The sequence below is a fragment of the Caloenas nicobarica genome, chromosome 3 (assembly GCF_036013445.1).
Source record: "Caloenas nicobarica isolate bCalNic1 chromosome 3, bCalNic1.hap1, whole genome shotgun sequence".
In the NCBI taxonomy this organism is placed as follows: Eukaryota; Metazoa; Chordata; class Aves; order Columbiformes; family Columbidae; genus Caloenas; species Caloenas nicobarica.
This window is the reverse complement of record NC_088247.1, coordinates 32,765,935-32,780,302: the sequence shown is the minus strand read 5'-3', so window position 1 is coordinate 32,780,302 and position 14,368 is coordinate 32,765,935. Positions and strand designations below refer to the sequence as shown.

General features: G+C 39.6%; 1 protein-coding gene across 2 annotated transcripts in view; it reads right to left on the bottom strand.

Annotated features, from left to right (window-relative positions):
* Positions 1 to 14,368, bottom strand: part of KCNQ5 (potassium voltage-gated channel subfamily Q member 5) — a 287,542-nt gene that overhangs the window by 27,727 nt on the left and 245,447 nt on the right. Inside the window, exons 6-10 of one of the 2 annotated variants that reach the window (XM_065630522.1) lie at positions 12,832 to 12,942; positions 10,831 to 10,926; positions 7,444 to 7,538; positions 5,783 to 5,809; positions 2,868 to 2,924 (exon numbers count right to left, since the gene is read on the bottom strand). In XM_065630522.1, the coding sequence (XP_065486594.1) occupies positions 2,868 to 2,924; positions 5,783 to 5,809; positions 7,444 to 7,538; positions 10,831 to 10,926; positions 12,832 to 12,942 (386 nt within the window). The remainder of the gene's footprint in view (positions 1 to 2,867; positions 2,925 to 5,782; positions 5,810 to 7,443; positions 7,539 to 10,830; positions 10,927 to 12,831; positions 12,943 to 14,368) is intronic. The other variant, XM_065630523.1, reaches the window with a different exon arrangement.

Sequence of the window (14,368 nt, the reverse complement as noted above, 5' to 3'; positions counted from 1 at the left end):
ATGTAACGGCATGCCAAGGGTCCATGCAGAGGATGCTGCATCATGAAGAGAAACGCAGCCCCTGAAGGAAGCACGGTTTGGAAACTCTATTCTGCATCTTGAGAGTTTCTCCAAAGACACTGGTTACAGCAGTTCTTTGCTTCTTGGATCCCTGTTCCTGTTTTGAGACTGGTGGGAAATGTTTCTGAAGTCACTGGGTCCTTGTGACCTGCAGCAGTGGAGAATTCTTGCTTGGGAGAGAGCAACCTGCTGTCCTTGGGAGCACACTGCCTGGGGCTCTTCTATGTATGATAAATAACAGAACATGAAGGAATAACTGAATCAGAGCATTTTGGGGGCATTCTGACCAGGCTTTTTCCCATGGTGAAAGTCCCTTTCCGTATAGTCTGTATAGTTCCTGGCTCTTGACCCTCTTGTTGCAATAATGGCAGAGATGATGTTAGAGACACAGAGGGGAGATAATCTTACGTCCTTTCAAGCATCTTTGGGCATTCTGCACTTGAATCAGTAGCCACTGAAGCCTTTAGGGACGTGTACTCTGATTTAACGCTGGTTCAATTAGCATGATCCAGTGCTGTGCTAGAAATCTTTCATTTCTTGCAGGACCTAGTCTATTGTATTTTTTTTCTCTCCCCTTTCTCCTCTCTGTTTTGCATGATATCCAAAGGAAATCCCTTGAATTAATGCAAACCTGTTAAAAGTCATTGGAAATTCACATATCCTGAACTTTAAGTTGAATGTTGGTCAAAAAGGCAAAAACCATGAGAAAGAATCAGGAAAATGGGTGTCTAAATGCTTTCTAAACATACACAGGCTCCTGAAGCAGACCTAAATGACAAAGATCTGAGAGAATGACAGTTATCTTCAGTCATCTCTGCATTCTTTCAGATGTGTGTCTGTACATCATTTCTTGTACCTTACATGATTTATCCCAGTTTGGTGTATATATATCTATATTTGCTTTTCATTACAATTTCCCTTGGCAATGTCAATCTCTTTGGACGTATTGCTCCTTTATCCTTCCAGGTTGCAAGTTGTGGAATATATTCATATTGAATATATTAATCTTTTACTGGAGATCAATTACAACTGGCACCTCTGGGAAAAAAAAGCAAGTGACTTTTCTCTATTTGTTTGCCTTCTGGAAGGTCAGTTGTAGGATCTTACCACACATTCCTCCTGTCAGTACATGCACGAGCTGTTCATTTCCCTGTGATAGCAGAGGACCTATTTTGTCTTTTTAAAATTTTCTTTTCCAGCTTCAATTTATGAAGGAATAGGTGTTGAGTGACACTAGAGGTCACTGTAGCTTCACTGCAGGGAGAATGAACATTTCTGTGCCCGACCAAATGACTGGACTTGAGGAGATTTTCTTTTAATTGATAAATGCCTATAAACCTTTGTTTTTATCTCCCGTACTCGCAGCTCTGTCTGTCTTTCATGGATCATATTACTGTACTTTTGGTCAACTGAGCATCTCTTTGACTCTCAGTCCCACTCCCCTATTTCCCTGCCTACCTTCCTGCATTTCTGGTCAAGTTTATCTTCTGCCCTGCCTCAGCCTCAGACCGGCAGCACTACTGCTTGCTTCTAATCACAATTTACAATTTGTTTTTCACCTTTTCAGACTGAGCAGGCTGGTGGAAGTGGGAATGGGAAGACATTGAAATGAATCAGAAGTAACCGAAGGGCCTGAGGGTGAGGGGGAATGCTTTGGATCTCGAGCTGAGGCAGAACCTAAAACTGTCAAAAATTATCACCGACGACAAACAACAGCAATCAAACGTACGTGCCAATTTTCAGCAGTTAACTTCAAATAGATACAGATGTTGATTCTTACCAAGCCTACAGACAACTTTACTGAAATGAAGCTAAGTTGAACTAATGCAAATGCAATAGATGGCACAGTGAGGCCTGAAGTTCCAACACTCAAGACTTCTCCACCAGTCTCATGCTAGGAGCACGAAGCCAAGAAATGTAGTGTTATATCTCATACCTTCAATGAGTAATAACAAGAATTTCAGGGACATAATGTCAAACAGAAAAAGAAATAAATGAAGTTCACCGGTTTTGTGTACTTTTTCCTTTCCAAAACAGTTTCCAGATGAAGAGAAACTATTTTTATCTCCTTATTCTATCATCAGTTTGTACTTCTATTGATTTTAAAATTATTTTTAAAAAGTAAGACAAAAGCATAAGAAGCTTTAGTTATAAATCAAGGGTTTCTTCCTGCAAGATCCACCCATCTAGGAATTACCATTTTTGGTAAGAGACACAATTTCCACAGAATTCGGCTGAAGCAGATGGTTGATTTCACATGCATTCCTCTACCTTCCAGTACAGGACACAGGCACAGCTTCCACGGACTGTGTCCAAGGGGATTCTTCTCAATGATAATCGCACATTTTGACTGTTGATATAGCTTAATATTATGAATAGCTTAATATTCCCCACTAATTATTAGATGGAGAACTCAACTGCTACGGTTCTAAAAATCCTCTTGGACTTCGGAAAATGTCTTTACCCAAATATTCAACCCCTGTTTTTAGACCTCTGCAGGGCAATGCATTCCAAAAGTTCAAATCTCAGGCGGAGAAGGGGAACCGTGTTTTGGCAAATTGCGCGTGCTGCACACTGCAATTGTTTGACCAGATGAGAGTCAAAGAACTGGTATTATTGCCATTGGCTTAATGTTATTGCAGGCAACAAGCAACAAGGAGAACCACAAGCACTTAAAAAAAAATCAAGAAACCTCCTTTGGAGAAGTAAAGAACTTGAAAGCATTAAGGAGAGGAAGGAAATGAATCATGCACCTGATGTTAGTTGGCATTCTCAAACATCATGTGAATAGGCAGGATGCTGAATACCTATGTTTCCGAGGGGTGTACATCCTGAAGAGCTTCTGTTTATTACTACAAAGCTTACTAGGAGTGAGGGGAGATAGAGGACCATGTTACTAAGCATTCCACTGCTAGGTAAGGGGTCAGGCTTTCCACCTCAAGTTAGATTCTGCATCACTGGCAATTCTTTTTCATAATAGTGCATGCAGAGAGTTTACATTAAATTTATTTTTAGAAACAGATATGATATAGGAGGCGGAGAGAATTCCAGAGAACAATTTACTTGTTTCCCTCAGAACAGGGATGAGTTTTCTCCCCCAAGCTCCTATTCTGGCAAAACTCCCCCTTACTGCACCAGAGAGAGTTGTCTGAATAGGGAATTCGTATTCACGCTCACTAGTTACAACACTAGATGGGTGACATTCATTCTTTGCAGACACCCAATGCATGTCCTACACACAGCTTGAGACTGCTTATACTCTCAGGATGTTGTAAGATTTATCAGTCTTGATCTAGTTTCCTGCACAGGAAGAATTTCAGCCACATTATGTAATTGAACTGAAATAAATACTATTTGCGTACAGCCTCATAAGCACAGCTCTCTCAACTCAAATGCACAGCAACATTTAGTCACCTAATGAAAGACTGTAGGTCTATACATAACAGAACATAAATTCATTTCTGTAAATATAAAAGTCATTTTGGTAGGAAAAAATGTAATTAACTTTTACCTGAAGCAATAACAATTTTTCACCACTGTTATTAAAATGGAGTAAAGAGGAAAGAGCATATTCAGAAAGCAATCCAATGCACTACTTGTGCAAACACATTTTCATTGGAAGAGTGAAACAAGAAGCAGCTTACTTAGTTCACATAGCATCCCATGCAAGTCACTCAGCATTGCAGTAAGAAGGAAGTTAAATAGTCGAGGACAGTTATCTTGAAGTACATTACAGCAATTTGCACTTACATTTTTACCACAAAAGACCACATACACCACATGTATTTTAACACAAACATACAGCAGTAGATCAGCATAAGAACAATAAACAGCCACCGACAAAACACACCTTTTTTAAAAGGCACTGAGTGGTCTGTAGGGTTTTTACTGTAGACCCGGATCTCAGGAGTTGACTAGTTCATTTTTATACCTACATTAATTTTCAGCAGTGCACATATTAGTTAAGAGTTTCAGAACGGACAAGCATCTTCCATTCAGTGAAAATAAAGTGAAAAAATCTGGCTAAATCATTGACTACTTAAAAAACCACAACAGTTACCACTTACATAGAGTATGTAATATAATTTTGGCAGCTGGGGGTTTTTTGCATCTAGCTTCTACTTATTGTAAGTAAATTTGTCTCTAAGTGCTCACAGGTACAACTGGGAAAAACGTCTCTCCTCTGCACAAATCACATTTTTGGAGTATGTACTCATCTGCTGCCAACTTCAGCCTCACCTTTAATAAAGCTGAAGCAAATTTTAAATGTCGCTGTTGAAGGAGTAGGAAATATGGCTGGAAAGTGCAAAAAATTTTGATTGGCTGTAATAATTTAATGAGACCAATACGTTGCTAGCAAGCCAGTGGAGGTAACATATATGAGATATCACAGAACTGAGAGAGCAGGTGAAGTGCTCTTGAGGGACACCTCAGAGCAAATCCAGTCGCCTCGAGTTACTGCGACACTAACAGCAGTTATGTGCACATCAGGGGAAGGGATGGAGTCAGGTGCCGGCAGAGCAATGTGCAAAGTGGAACGGGACACGGGTATTTGATGCGAAGACTTGCCACTCCCGACTGAATAACCCAGGAGAGTTTGTGAACCACAGTACAGCTCAGAGGTGGATGTATTTCAGGGCCTGATATGTCATTGACACTTTTTTTCTTGTCTTTTCATAATTTTCTGCTGGGAGGTAAACTCCACCATTCTCTGGTTGTGCTGATACTGCAGTGCCGGCTGCCAAACGCCTGCTGACTCCCATCCCTAATGAGTTCCAGAGGTGGTGTAATTCCTCCTGTAGCCACCAAGTCCTTTTCCGTCTCTAAGGATTTGAGCTATAAGTGCAGCAAAGACCAGCGTTTCTCTTACTGCCTTAGGACGTGCATCTCCAGGGCTTTATTTACCCAGCGAGGATAGTCCCGCCAAGGCCTGCCTCTGCGTGCTGTAGGCACCTGGTCCTCAGCTGCCATCCAGGCTGGGTGGAAACACCACCTGCCCTCCCAGCCGGTGGCGATGGGGCTTATTTAAGGAGAGATGCCAGGTTGCCTTCTCCACCTGAACAGGAACACGCAAGACAGCAAACTGTGACCCGGGAGGAGTTGAGCCACTGCAGTGGTGCTTTTCCCCCGCCTGCCATGTCCCAAAACACTCCTTAGGGGGGAAAGGCAGGAAAAAGTTAGGAAATGTGGAGAGATGGCACTGAGGAAGCATTAAGGATGCTTCCGCAGGGCAGCACGGATCTTTGCTGAGGTGACATCCAACCAGCCCTGTTGGGAGGTCCTCCCCCTGCGACCGAGGGCTGGTGGGCTTGTTCATAAAGCCAAATTCAACTATTTGCCCGTAACTTCCACTGCAATTCCTGGAAACAGCGAGCATCAGTTTTATACCAGAAGCTGGGGGCCACATCCTTGCCCTGGAGCTGGGTCTGGGGAGGCTGCTCCATTGCTGCTCTGCCACTGTTCAAACTGAGCTCCCCCTCATAGTTAAAATATGTGGCTAGAAAAGTAAAAAAAATGCCTAGCTTTTTTGTACAAAAACTGGGACAAAGAAGCCAATTTCAGCAGCGTTAGTCTATTGATATGAGTTTAAACAAAGGCAACTTGTGTTTATTATCAGTTAACAGTTACAGTTCATTGAACCTACTGTACAGAACCTGAAACACCTAAAAGGCATTAAGAAGCAGCGATTTCACAGATAGAAGAAATAAAAGAAACTACAAACCTGCTAGAAGCTTCCCCTTGTTCTTTTCTTCAGGTCAGGGAGTGGGAGGGAAAAAACATACTTGTTATGCAGATAGTAATCACATTACTTAGTTACAGATGATGTTAGATATATGATGAACATAAATGGATATGATCATTAGTGTACAACACACGTGTTACTTTGCAACCACAAAAACATTCAAGCAAGACTCGTAACTACAATGCTTCTGATAAAGAAACTCTTCAGTTGTTTTAACACATGCATAACATGCTCAGTACATACCACTGCAGACTGAGTTGGCAAAGCACTTAGGCAAAATGCATTGCTGACACATATACAACAGAAAGCTGTAGGCTCTTATTAGATAAAGTTATTTCTGGTAAATAAAAAGGTTTAATTTTAGGATAGCACAGCAATACACATTTAAAATAACAAGTAGATGCACTTTTGAGGGACATATTTTAGAATATTGTTGGTGGGATACAGCTTCCTTATTTACGTAATTTTATATCCATCCATTTATACCAATGTTGCCTTCAACCTGTTGGTATACGTCAAAAATCAATATTCCATGTAACTTTTAATCTAAAAGCTCCTTTGAGTTTGGAACATTTTGGAATTACAGTTATGGTAATGGATTACTTATGGCTCTGTTCTTGTCAACTCTTTGAAATTCAAAGATCAGCTTTGGGTACACAGCCAAACCTCTTTTTGGCTGAGCTTGTTGGCACACGATTACCTTTTTACTGTCATGTGGATGTTCATCACCCAGCTTTGAGAGAAACCACTAATTCTCTTGCACTGTCTGCAATCACAACAGTTAGGATGCTTATCAGAGCTTTCCCATAAGGCTCTTGGCGCTCTCCTTTTCGATCTTTATCGAGTATCTTTTACTTCCTGATTTGTGCCCCGTATTGAATCAGTCAATTTACTACCTTCTGGTAAATCTTTTACTGAATTATTGAATAGTCTTGGGCTGACAGTGCTCTGTGAATTCTCACCCAAACTAGGACATCAAGTATTTCCTGTCAGCCAAACATGGCATGAGGTCTTCTGAGTCATCTTCCACTGACTGTGTGTATAACCAAGGATATAATTTACCCTAAGGAAATACTGAATATACCAGAAGTTATGACAAAAAGGAGCAAATTCCCCAGTGCATTCACCTGCAGAACACCACAAGGCTCTCTTCCCTCACAAAGGCAGATCTGTAGCGATAGCCTTACATAGAGGCACAGGCATAAAAATACCATTAAACCAAGGAACAAGCTCTGCATTAAACTTTTGGGTGCATTCCTGTGCGATCTGCTCTAGGTGAACCTGCTTTAGCAGGTGGGTCTGACTAGGATGATCTCCAGAGGTCCCTTCCAACCCCAACCATTCTGTGATCCTGTGATTAATATTTTCTCCTTAGAGAGAATCTGGAACTGGGTGAAACATTAACCTTGACAGATGAATCGGGCTTTAGGAAAATGTTTCTAATGCCTGTGCTCAGATAAATAGCAATGATTTGTATTTGTTCCACTGTTCTAGGCTCTTAGATATTATAGACATGATTTGTTAGTAGAAATTTTTAATGCGAGGACTTAAGACAAAACAAGATGAAACAGACAAATAGTAATTCTCTTTAAGCTTGAACAGACATCAAGAACAGCACCAGCTGCCATATTTGTACCTACTTTGTAGGGCTGCAGGTATGCAAGGCCTTCAAATGAGGCTTCCAGGTAGCAATGGAAACCGATTTCTCATCAGCCGCATAACTACGCCATACACACTACGTGCAGGATATATGGTAAAAAAAGAAAAAAAACAAGGCAAGAGGGAGCAGGGGATGAAACAAAAAATTGAAAAGCATATTAGTAACCAATACAAGTCATGGCTTTCTTTTATCATTCTTAGCACTGATACATGCCTGAGGGGAGGAAGAATACTTTCATAATATCGCCAGGTGGCTGTCAGGTTTGTTCGGCTGGCGTCGGTAGAATAAAACCGCCAAGAAGCCTGGTATGGGGAAACAATAGAAAAGCACAAAGGAACCAAGAACATGAAGTGACAATGCCACTGCACTGATTACGGAGAGAGGGGATTTTGCTCAGACTGGGATGTGCTTTATTAGCTTGATTAAGGAAATTCCAGTTAAAACCTACCAAAACTTTTGTGAATCACAATATACTTTACATGGTGAAGTAAGAGTTACTGGCTTCGTGGAAGCACCAGAAGATATTCAACACATAAAGGTGCTCAAAAAAGCATTGCAGTGATTTATTTGTGACAAGTCCATAGGGGACACACACACAAACTTGCAGTCTGAGGTAAAGAAAGTGTCATAATACATTTTGTAAATGATAATGAAAACCAGACAAAAAGCATTTAGAAGAAAAGTGAAGTGTTCTTTGTGGTTTGAAACACTGCTAAATGTTTAAAAACACAAAATGAATCATTTCGAAGGTGAGCGACCAAAGCATAGCTTTGAAAATGTATTCACCCTTTAGATTTATAACTGCATGCAGACTGTAAGACAGATCCTCAGGTCTACGAACTGGAACAGCTTCACTGATGTCAGCATAACTAAATTAATTTGTACTAGCTGAGTATGCGCGCTTTCTGTATATTGTCAACCATTAAATGTCATCCAGGTATTCTTGTATGCAATCTAATATCTGTGTTTTCCTACTGCATATCTCCCAGAAATACATCTAGTCTTCGTCTACAGATGGAGAACCCGTCACTTACTTTGTAAATCATTCCACTGGTTGATGATTGTCATTGTCAAAGATTTCTGCATTATTTTTAATTTGAAACTCTTTGGTTTTGGGTTATAGCCAGAGATACTTGTTACATTTCTGTCTGCTACATTGAATAGTCCTGTAGGTTCCAGTACTTCCTCTCTATACTCTTATATTCAAATAATATTCACACTGAATATGTCATAAACTAAATATATTGAGAAAAGTATGTCCCTATGAAACATTCCAGTTTTCTACAGTGATACATAATGTGTCTTGAAGTGAGGTAAAGGCTCTAGCAGACAGCATATCTATGGCAACAGAGGAGTTAGCACAGACTAATTCTACAGAGTAACCGATTATAAAACAGGCATTATCCTGGTGAACTAGAGCACACTGATTTCCATGGTAGTTCATTATCAACATCCACAACAGACAAATTAAAAAAGCCTAGGAACTGTTATAGTAGACAATGATACGAAGTTCTGACACATCCTGCATTTATAAATATGACATTTTCTCCAGTCCTGGACTAAGTTTTTCCAATGTTTTCTTTGCTTTCTCCAATTTTCCAGTCTCATTTACAAAGTGTAGATGCTGAGTTAATGTGCAGCATGTTAGTACCAGCATCACCATATACAGTGATAATATCTACCTTCTCCTGCTTGTTACCTTTCTGGTTCTGTACCTAAGGACTGTAATAAACCAGCTGGAGTAACATAATGGGAACTCGTATGAAGCTCTTCACCTTTCTTCCTCGCTCTTCCTTCTCTGTGTTTCTCATCCTTGGTCAAATCCTTTCCAGAGTCACTAATATTAGGATAGAGTCCTCTTGTAATAGTCTGAATTCATTGTTTCTTGATCAAGTTTTGTATTTGGTATATTAAGCCATTTGGATAAAGTCACCCAGATTATCCTCAGGTTCATTCCCATGTGCCTGCCGTCATCTTTACCATTCTGCCAGGCCTTGTGCTGTTGGCAAATATCTCCATCAGCAACTTTATTTAATTTCCAGATCACTGAAAATGCTGGACATGAAAATGAACACGTAAATGCTGAAAAACTTTCATCGCTGGGATCCCACCACAAACGTCTTCCTTCCACAGTGTTTTTGCCCATTGAGAGTCGCTTTCTGTAATCAGTCAGCTAGCTATTCTTAATCTATTTAGCATGCTGTCTTACTAATATTTTGTTTGGACTGTCATTCAATAATAAGAAGAGCTACATCCAAAACCTAAACCTAATGTGTGTTTCCTCTGGCAGCCAAACTTGGAAGAAGTAGATTAGAATATATGTGTTAGAAAATATCCCAGACACTCATTCTACAGTACAATAGATCCAAAAGGAGTGGATTTATATTTATTAATTATTCTAATAAATATTACATCTCAAATATTTAGTATTTAATAATCATTTAACAGTAATAATGGAAAACATTTATTAACTTTAAGAATGCTTCAAAGACAGCCTGGCATCTATCCCGAACTTATAATGGAGCTCTAGTATATTCATGCTCAGCTTCTTTATTTGGATTTATTATTTCAGAATTAAAAAACCAGCATAAGTAGCACCCATAAAACACTTGGGATCCCAAGAAAATAAACTAGAATGCTAGAAGGTTATTTCCCTCCTTCTTTCTTTATTTTTTTTTTCCAGTGAATCAAGTAGAGTAAAGCTTGGTGCAAAATCATTCTTTAGAGGATTTTCTCGTTTTTAACTAGGGCTGCAAGTTAAGGAAAAAAAACATGCAAAACAGCTGTTTAATCAATATCATGCCACTTTTGCTTTAAAAAAAATCTTTCTAAATCGTTGATCTGCACCATCATGCCAATATTAGAGCTGAAACCACCTCAGAGAAACCACCTCAGACAATTTCAGACATTCTGGAATTGCCAGTGCCTACGTTTCCAAGTTTTGAATTGACTAATAGTGAAAGCAATTATCTGGGCAGGACACTTTTCATTTTCACCAAGTACATGACTCACTGGAGCACCCTAAACCCTGACAGTAGATGAAAAGTAGCTTAATATAGGCCAGAGTGCTGTGCTGCCAGTTGGGTTGTCTAGGGATCAATTCTATTTTTCCACGTAATTCACTAACTGCAGGCATGCAATTGACATCCCTGACTTGGTTTCTTCATCATGGATAGAACAACCCAAAAACTAAGCATAGAAATGCTATATACACAATTATGGCAGCACACAGCAATCACTGAACAAACTTACTTCATTAAAATAACCAATACGTTAAATGTTATTTCCACAAAACTTTCCAAACTGAAAAAATAAAATTCGTACTTTGAACCACCTACTGTTACCTTTTCACTGATTTCATATTTACCTGAATTAGACTGGCAGCTGGATTCCTTCTTTTCTCAAAGTGTTTCTGACGATGCTGTTCCTGCACTTTTAATGCAAATCCTGAGCCAAGGATGCCCTACAAGACAATACGCCATTTATCATTATGTAGGCAGTTTTGTCAACAAATATATACGATCACATACAAAGGTTTTGTGAAGATGTCATGCCATGTGATTGCTTCAGGTAACACATTTATGACAGTATAAGGCTCAACAACAGTGCCTGTTCATGGTGAGGCAGAAGACTCCTTATACTGAAGAGACAACATCTATGGTACTACCAGGGACCACACATCCCAACCATTGCTTGGGTTTGTGCTACACTATGTTCCTGCAACTCTAAGGGCCACGGATATATATCTGTGTATAAAATATCATGCAGGAACATTCAGAGGAATTTAAGCCTGGAATGATGAAATGCCCAGCTGCCAGATTTGCCAACTCTATATGGACTTCAAAGCCCATATCTGCAGTGCTTATCAAAACTTTTGAATTAGAATAGTTAGAATATGCCTTGCTTGACAGATTAAGACCATTTCTTCTCATTTTCCCATCTAAATAGTCCTCAGTGTTCATGCTATAGGCTATGATAAAAGCTGACAATGAAATGTCTCCCCTTTTGGCTTTTCTACCTTCAAATGAGTAAGACAATTTTGACCCCTGTTGAACAGACTCAAAGACTGAAAATGTTTCCCTCCTTGGCTTGCAAAGAGTGTAATATTTTTGTGTGTCTGCATTATAAGGAAAAATATTTCCACTTGATTCTTAGGATAAAATAATATTATAAATGTACAAGATGCACACATATATCTTGCTTTACAGAGAGATTCAACACAGAAGTGTTTGTGATGAAAACGAGTGTCTGTATATAGATATGACATGGAGAACAAAAGCTCTGGCATCTCTAATATGTAAGGTTATTAATCTTTTACATGTTCATTGTACACCTGCTAACACTAACCTTCATGTTAGTGGTGACTAGGTAACAAAGAGAATTAATTACAGTAGCTGCCATTAAATGTCAAGTATTCACAAATAGGTAATGTATTATAATTATAAATATAATTAGAATCCATTATAATATGCCAGAGATACTGAAATACTCTCTGTACTTAGAATAAGAAATAAATGCAGTACACTAGATGATTCAAGGCTGTTGGCAAATGCTGACTTCTAGTCGTGGTTTGGCCATGTGGCTGAAAACAAATGTATTGTCATAACATACATATTTTATAGTGATCTATAGATAATGAATCCTAGCATTAAAATATTGATTTTCTGTATATGTTATACAGGATGCAATACAACAATATACAACTGTCGCTTTTGATTTCATGCTTATTCAATGCTAATTTAAAAAAGAAAGGAAATTCACTCACAAAAATGAAGTGTTCTGAAACTACACTATACTTCAATCATTTGATGATTCCCATTTCCATTAAAATCTCTCAAACATTGATAAAAGCAACATAATAAATTTTATGTTTATTTAGAATCATTCACAGAAAATTATTGTTCCATTTTTATATTCAATGACATTAGCTTTTGGTTGATTTAATGCCTTCTATTACTCGCTGTTGGTGGCCTGAATATGGTCATACAAGACAACCTATTAGAAATATCTCACTTTTTTTCAATAGAATCTAATTCAGAAAATCATATCAGCTGAAATTCTGAAAGAAAAGCAGTAATATATGAGCCACAATTCATAACAAAACAGAGGATTTTTCAACAATAGTATGCTACCAAATTCAGGATTATATCCAAGTTTTGTTATTGCCAAAGAAACTCCCCGAAACTCAAGCAATGACAGCAACACCAAACCTTTCATTTGGATTTTGGATAGCAGTTCACCAGTGTTGTCACAGAGCAAAAAGCCTTAAACAGTTGTTGTTCATGTAGAGATGTTCCTTCAGCTTTTTGTACTGTAACAGCGGTAGGAGTTTCTATTACCTTTTTACAAATTTTATAAGCATACTCACAGCAGGTAGTGCAAAGAAAGAAATGCCAAGTAGAGCAAATCCTGCAGAAAGCAACCTTCCAAGCCAAGTTAGAGGAGTTTTGTCTCCATAGCCAATGGTTGTCAATGTGATCTAAAAAGAAATGAATGAACAACGTGGTTTACTAGAAGTCACTGAGAGATTAGTTGCAGACTATTTGCACGCCATGAAGCAGCATTTCCACTAAATAATCCAAGATACATGAAATATATATAGTTGTTTCTAAAAGGAAAACATACCTAAATAAATTAACATGAATACATTTTTCTATGAAAACTTAATACTATTTATGACAGATTGAAACTGAGATAAATAACAAATATGAGAAAAATACCTAAATAAGCAATAAATAAGTTTTAAAAATAGTAAACCAGAAGGTCTGGGATCTTAAAGTTGAGGCAAATGATAGGAAATTATGTGAGTCAGGCAGAAAAAGGTGTTCTTTTCCAGGGATGTAAAAGTGTTTCACCTGTTTTCAGCTGGGAGATATAACAGTATCTATTTGCATAACTACAGAAATATAAATTACACAGATTATTCTGGAAAAATATAGTAGGACTAAAAGGAAGTTGAAGTTCACAAATAAGCTCAATTCAAAAGAACGGCAAGAAGCAGCTGCATTTTCTACAAGCCCATCAGTACCATTTGAAGTGGATCATCTTCTGAAACACAAAAAACACTAACCAAAGCTGGAAGGAACTTTAAGAAGTTTCTGGTCCTTTCCCCTTCTTTATGACAGGCCCAGACGTACCTACATCACTCCTGACATGAAGCTTCATAGACTCCTACACAGCGGCAGATGCAGAGGTACCTCAGGCTGGTGGACAATGTTAGCTCAGAGCTACGTGGGGAGAGGCCGAGGAGGAAGAGGAGGGCATCTGTGATCCCTTCACGTGGTGAGTGCAACCGGCGGCTCAGCACACGGAGGTTTCATAAGCTGTGCTGGGAAAGCCAGCAGCCCTGCTGTGGAGCCCCACTGCAGACGATTTGGTACACGTGAAAGGGCTCTCCACATGCGACTCACTGGACGCAGGCCACGTAGAAATGCGGCACATATGCAAATGCCACTGGGATAATGGCGTGTGGTTGCTGGTTTTCTGAGCACGTCTCCGAGGCAAAAGGTTATTTGCTCACGTCTGTGCGTGGCTGAGGTCCTTCCTCAACCCAAGGAGATGTCCTCCAGGCCGCTCCTGGCCGGGGAAGCGTGCCAGTCCCAAACTTGGGGACTGGACCGGCAGGAGAAAGCCATGTCTCTGTGCTTCCCCCTTGGGGAGTTCGGACCCATCCTGCTGCGTGGTGTGGGCAGCGGGAGGGGGTGCGGGCAGAGTGGAGGATTTCTGGAAGCTGGGTGGGAGGCTGCGGGACGCGTGCTCAGGCAGCGGCACACCATGTTAAAGGACAAAGATAGACAACAGTAGGCTGAAAGCCAAGGACTCCAGGGCCTGTTGTTAGTGGAGAACATGTGCAGGGAGAATTATTTTACATCGTGTACCAAATGTGGGCAAGTTCAGGCTTAGCA